Below are 6,692 nucleotides of genomic sequence, written 5' to 3' on the forward strand. Positions count from 1 at the left end.
AGTATGAGTGTTTTTATTTTAACTAGGCCAAACATGAGGAATGACACGGGTTGTCCTGGTAGTGAACAACCCCTTTAAGATTGTACAATTTTCAGTTAAAACATTTCCAACATTCTGGACATGTAGAAGGCTTCTCCCCTGTGTGACTTCTCTAAAGTTTATTAAGAGTTTATTTTCAAGGAAAACATTTCCCACATTAAGAATATAAAAAAGGCTTCTACCCTGTGAGACTGCTCTGGTGATTAAGAAGAGATGATTTCTTCACAAAACATTTCCCACTTTCTGAACATGAAAAAGGCTTCTCCCCTGTGTGAGTTCTCTGGTGTATAACAACAGCTGATTTCTGGTTAAAACATTTCCCACATTCTGAACATGAAAAAGGCTTCTCCCCTGTGTGAGTTCTCTGATGTCTGATAAAAGTTGATAACTGTGTAAAACATTTTCCACATTCTGAACAAGAAAAAGGCTTCTCCCTTGTGTGAGTTCTCTGGTGTATAACAACAGATGATTTCTGGTTAAAATATTTCCCACATTCTGAACATGAAAAAGGCTTCTCTCCTGTGTGAATTCTCTGATGTCTGATAAAATTAGTCTTGTGTGGAAAACATTTTCCACATTCTGAACATGAAAAAGGCTTCTCTCCTGTGTGAATTCTCTGATGTCTGATAAAACTAGTCATGTGTGTAAAACATTTCCCACATTCTGAACATGAAAAAGGCTTCTCCCCTGTATGAGTTCTCTGATGTCTGATAAAAGTTGAAATCTGTGTGAAACATTTTCCACATTCTGAACATGAAAAAGGCTTCTCCCCTGTGTGAATTCTCTGATGTCTGATAAAACTAGTTATGTGTGTAAAACATTTTCCACATTCTGAACATGAGAAAGGCTTCTCCCCTGTGTGGGTTCTCTGGTGGCTATTAAGACTCCATTTCTGGCTAAAACATTTTCCACATTCTGAACAGGAAAAAGGCTTCTCCCCTGTGTGAGTTCTCTGGTGAATAACAAGATTTGATTTCCTGCTAAAATATTTCCCACACTTGGAACAAGAAAATCTATTCTCTGTCGTATGAATTTTTTGATGTATAGGAAAAGACTTTTCGTGGGGAAAACTATTACCACATTCTGAAAGTGAAAATGTCTTCTTTGCTTTAGGAGCAGTTCGTTTTTTAATGCTTATTTTGTTACTATGATTTTCCTTTGTAGTCAGTAATGAATCAGAAGATAGGACGTGTTTCAAAGGATCAGATGACAGATCTTTGCTGTGAATGGATGATGGTATATCTGGAGTAATGGCATTCACTTCAATTGTATCCTGAGGGATCTCAAGATCGTCTGATTTAAAAATTGAAGATGTCAGCTGTCCCTCTGATCTCCAGGTACAGTCATCTGCTAAGATAAAAATCAATTATTATTTTTCAATAAAATATCCTTGAATTTTATATTTTTTAACATTTCTACTTAAACTCTCTGTAAAAATATGAATTATTCAGCAAGACAATGACAGTTCACAGTCTAATAGAAAACCTCATAGGATGAACCTGTTATGTTGGGGAAAATAATACCAATAAAAACTTCCAGTCATCCCGCAAAGAACAATCCCCCACTCAGGTCCATCATCTGTCAGTGGAAAAACTGAGGTTTCCACATTATTAGGGTCTCAAAGGCTCTTCAAGAGCAACAAGGCTTCCATTAACCAATCCAGCAATATCCACTCTCCCAAAGTCAAATCTCCCCCTCACTTCTGAGCCCTGCAGTGCGCCCAAAACACACTCAGCATCCATGTATTTGGCATTACTATAGTGAGAAGAACCCACTTAATTTACGGTGTGTGTCTCCTGGAGCACAATCTGGGAACAATGTGTTGGGTAACAAAATGGCAAATGCACAATTTTCACTCTCCAACATCCACTGTCTGCTAATTACTGAAAAGTACCTGTAGAGTCAAAATATTCCCTACTTCTAAAGATTAATTCATTCAGGGTTATAATTTCCAAAATGGAGTCACTTTATGGGGATTTCTACTGCTCTAGTTTTCAGCCTTTTGTCATATTAAGGACTTCTGCAAATGGTGTAACCCATCTCCACTGAGACCTGCTCCAGCGACATCTGCTTCTGTCACCAGGCGCCACCTTATTCATTCTGCAGGCGGCGCTGGTGATGGAGGAGATGTCAGAACCAGAAGCTCTGGGAGGTACAGCTTCTGTCCAGCCACTAAGATTAGGGTGCCTGGGACCTGTAGTACCATCCAGTCTGGCAGTATGGGTGTGTGTGCTGTCCAGCTGGAGTAATCTGCTCCCGGCTTCAGCCAACTGGAAAGCACCACACCCTACTAAAGCTGGAAGCATATTGCTGGAAGCTGCCAGATACAGCCTTGTTCTCCTCTGGTTCAGTCCTCTGTGCTCAGCTCCCGGCTTGTGTATTTGTTTCCTGTTGTGACCTCGGCCCATTTACTGACTACTTTTGTGTCTTCTGATTTTGTATTTTCTCTGACCTCCATGTTCTGACCCGGTTACCTGACTATTCTTCTTTCCATCTCACACCACAGAACAGCAGGTAACACCGTGGCCCAAGCCTAGGGGTCTCTGTGTAAGTCTAGATACAGAGAAAACGGAGTAGATCGCGCCAAGCCTGTTCATGGTGACATATTTTGAGCTGCCAGGTGACCATGAACAGTGCCCCCAATACATTGTGTCTGCAAACTATTCCAGCAAAATCTGCATTCAAATAGCTAAATGTCGCTCCTTCCCTTCTAACCGGCCATGTGCCCAGATAGTAGGATACTACCGTATATAGGGTATTGTTGGTGGAAGGTGGAAAATAATTTGTAAGGTCCATCTGTTTCTTATTATCCTTTGTGAAGAATTCCAAAGCTATCACCACATAAAGTGACACACGTCAGATTTAAAAAATGGGCCCTGATAGGAACACAAAACTGGCTGCAGTAAGGGGTTAAATCAGAATATTTTGGGCACTAACTACTATAGTCAAAAACTGTGAGTATAGACAATAACACATCTACTGAAATGATCAAACTCAACAGTCTTCATCAATAAAAAAATAAGTAACTAGTGGTGAAACCTCTCTGGGGTAATTAGAGTATGGGGCTCGGTGGCTTTTGGCAATCTAAACTATCGTAAGGAACAATATTTTCTGTCAGATGAGTTTCAAGAAGAAATATTAGACGTTCAAAGAGAACTTTTTATAATAGTGCAGAGATGAGGCGTCTAAATTTAGCTTAGAGTTATATCATGGCACAGGTATAATGTTTTTTATGTAGTTTATCGCAATACTATTTGAAGTTAGTTGGTTTTAAAAGAAATTGAACAGTCAGGATAAAGGGAAACTCTGTTGTTATTGTACAGAAATTCACACTTGGCCTCACTGCACATTTAATGTTGTCGATCATAAAAGTAAAGTTTGGCCAGAAAGACTGGACCTGGTCTTGTAGGGACCATATGAGGACATTCAGCAGCACAGAAGGGACTTTCAATGCCCAAACTCATTTGAACAGTGTTGTTTTGGGTGGAGGAGAATGTTTTGATCTAGCGGCAAAATGGTGATCACACGATTGTGATACAGCCGGACTACACCAGCGATAAAGCAGCCACAGCCGGTGACTGAGAAGAATCTGTGACTTCTCTGCATTTAGTGGTCACTACTCACCTGGGTAGTCATATGTAGGAATCTCCTCTTTACACCGCTCATCACCCCTCACATATGTCTCTGTAGTATTAATATGGGTCAGATCTTCACCCTGAAACAAATATTGTAAAAGTCACAAACAGATGAGAAGTCCCATCTATGATCAGCTCTAATCCTGCCATCTCCACCATTCTCATTACACAAGTATAAAACATATAATACTGGTGGATAAAACAAGACTGAACACAAGACCTTCACAGCCGACTACACATCATAGGGAAGATCTCATGATACCTTCTCTCCATCTACCTGATGATCCTGAGGAACATTGGGGTCTTCTTGTTTACAGTCCTGTGGAAGAGGACGGGGACACCTGTCTGTTGTTGTCCTCTTACTGGATAGATCTGGAGGAAACACATACAGGGACTGAATTCATTCTTTACATACAGATAATTATAGGCCGTGTGAATTCAGTCCTGTCTATTACCTGGTGATGTGAGGGGCTGGGGAACCTCCATCATGACGTCCTTGTACAGATCTTTGTGTCCTTCTAAATACTCCCACTCCTCCATGGAGAAATAGACAGCGACATCCTGACATCTTATAGGAACCTGACACATACAATGATACAGTCATCCCCCCGATCCCTCCATAGCATTACTGTATAATGTCCCAGCATTCCCAGCAGTGTCACCTCTCCAGTCAGCAGCTCAATCATCTTGTAGGTGAGTTTTAGGATCTTCTGATCATTGATGTCCTCATGTATCAGGGGGTGAGGTGGAGGCTTTGTGATTTTGCTTAGGGGTCTTCCCCATCCCTCAAACACAGGGTCCTGACAGCGCTCACTAGAGGTCTTCTTCACTACTGTGTAATCCTGGTTATGGAGAGACACATTAATAAATCTCACTCCAGACATTTCCAGAGTCCTCACCTCTCCAGTTCTGTTCATCTGTTATTCCCATAGATAAGAATGATGTAATGTGACGTCCTCAGAATCTCTCACCTCTCCAGTAAGCCGGAAGAGGATCTCTAGGGTGAGGTGTAATATCCTCTCCGCCATCTTGTCTCTGTCCATATCCATCTTTGATGGGTAAATCAGGAAAATTCTCTTATATAGAAGATCTTCACCGACAGGATCCGATATTGTAGAGACCTGAATGAGAAGATGATGAGCCGATGTAACATCATAAAAATCCTGTGTAATAATACAATTACTGGAGACAATAAAGGGAAACATGAGATATATTATTTTACAGTATTTAGTTTTCTTCTTTGCATCTAATAATAAAACCTATATATTTTAAGCCACAGACAACAAGCAGTTTCTTCCTCAGAGTCTGCAGCTGAATAAGTTTCTCACAAGATGGTGGTTTGATGGTTATTATGAGATGGTTGTTTGTTCTCGGCCCGACCCTTTCACAACTCCTGTCTCCTGGTTTAATCGTTAGAGAAACACATAACGAGAACCTGGCTTACACCTCTGGGGTTTCACAGATGCGGCATTGATAAATGTCCACCATGTAAATATGTCGAACACAAGAAATAGATTTAATCACATTAAATAAAACATTTCATTACACAATGTATCACCTGCAGCAGTGAATTTGTAGTATATTGTATTCAGTGTCTGGGATGTAATGTCAGATATGTCGGCTGCTCCTCCCGTAAGTAAGGCAGAGAATTAATGAGCACATAGGAGACCCCACTAATCCTGCGGCCATTAACCCCTCCAACATTCCTAAGAGAGCACAATGGTGACTGAAAGAACTTTCAGTTTTGTGGCAGTGAAAGGGTAAATCGTTCAGGTGGAGGGGAGATGGCAGAGGAGCATTGCTGAACCGTGAAGCTTCCTGGACACTGAGGGTAAATCCATCGTACCGGAGGGTATAAAGAGAAGGAGGATCTGATCTTACATTACCAGACCGGTGAAGGGGACATATTGTGATGACTGTAAGATGATTGTGTTTCTTGTCTTTCTTTGTATAACATCTATTACATCTATTAATGCCGCCATTCATCCTGTGCACAGGAGCGGCTGCTCCAGAGACATTTATATCCTGCTCGGGTTTCATTCTTACCTTCGGTTCTGGGTAAGAAGTATCACTCCGAAACGCGTCACCTCCACCTTAATTCTCTCTGGATTCTTTCCTCCAATGTTCTGATGACGTCCCATCATTATTGTGACATAAGGTTATAAAATGAAGGAATAAAGGTTTTATGTTATTTGAGGTCCTGGATCGTCCTCTATGTGTGGACGGTTATCACTACTATCTACATTACTGTGCTGGAGCTAGGAGAGGAATAATGGCGTTGTGTGAGGACTTCTCTGGGCTTCTGTCCTTCATCCTGCTGTCGTCTGAATGGATCTAATGTGGACGGGAACCAGCTAAGCCGCATTCTGCCCACAGCTGTTACCTCACTGTTCACACCACACAGAGACCCCAAAAGAGTCTCCGTGCTGAAGGGGTTAATGCCCCCTGCGCCCAGTAATGGGGGTCTCCACATACCTCCACCTGCAGAGCCGCCACCACATATATGGCTGCTCTGTGCACACAGGACCTGTGATGAGGTCACAGGAGGGGAGGAGTCAGGGGTCACATGATCAGGGGCCTCAGTGAATGTACAGTGTGAACTGTGCGGCTCCTGTACAGTGATATCCAGAGTGAAGACGCTACATGGAGACGTCTCCGCAGTCAGTGACATTTCCGGCATTATTTGCCCTCACTACGGGCACAATTACCCCGCGCCGCCTTTTCTACAGTTTTATGTGAGGAATGTAACGTGGGATTTTCCTGCTTGGAGACAAATAGACGACACATGAGGTGATTATCACCAGTTACCGGACGTCTACTATGTGGCGGCATAAGATTGTGCTATCCACTTCATACCAGGGGCTAAAAGGCCGAAATCTCGTATGTTTAACTCCTTCCATGGAGGGCGGCCTTGATAGACTATATTCAGAGTCCGGCTGAGAGTTCGCTCACATCAGCGGATTATAAATCGCTCCGATGTCCATCCTGAATAATTGGACGAGTGTCATGGGGTCCCCC

General features: G+C 42.2%; 1 protein-coding gene across 3 annotated transcripts; it reads right to left on the reverse strand.

Annotated features, from left to right (window-relative positions):
• Positions 1-202: 202 nt before the first annotated feature.
• LOC141194438 (uncharacterized) lies at positions 203-6,208 on the reverse strand. 3 transcript variants are annotated; one of them, XM_073662353.1, is made up of 7 exons: positions 5,721-6,208; positions 4,646-4,795; positions 4,337-4,516; positions 4,130-4,253; positions 3,952-4,046; positions 3,664-3,754; positions 203-1,389 (listed from the first exon to the last, which is right to left on the reverse strand). In XM_073662353.1, the coding sequence occupies exons 2-7, from the start codon at positions 4,721-4,723 to the stop codon at positions 218-220; spliced, it is 1,740 nt and encodes a 579-aa protein (XP_073518454.1). In that variant the 5' UTR covers positions 4,724-4,795; positions 5,721-6,208; the 3' UTR covers positions 203-217. The 3 variants fall into 3 exon arrangements, with proteins under 3 accessions (XP_073518454.1, XP_073518453.1, XP_073518452.1); XM_073662352.1 differs by having other exon boundaries at positions 203-1,386; positions 3,937-4,046; XM_073662351.1 differs by having other exon boundaries at positions 3,937-4,046.
• Between the last annotated feature and the right edge of the window lie 484 nt (positions 6,209-6,692).

The sequence above is a fragment of the Phyllobates terribilis genome, unplaced genomic scaffold, assembly GCF_046119375.1.
Source record: "Phyllobates terribilis strain yellow unplaced genomic scaffold, ASM4611937v1 Scaffold_71__1_contigs__length_7168151, whole genome shotgun sequence".
Taxonomy (NCBI): domain Eukaryota; kingdom Metazoa; phylum Chordata; class Amphibia; order Anura; family Dendrobatidae; genus Phyllobates; species Phyllobates terribilis.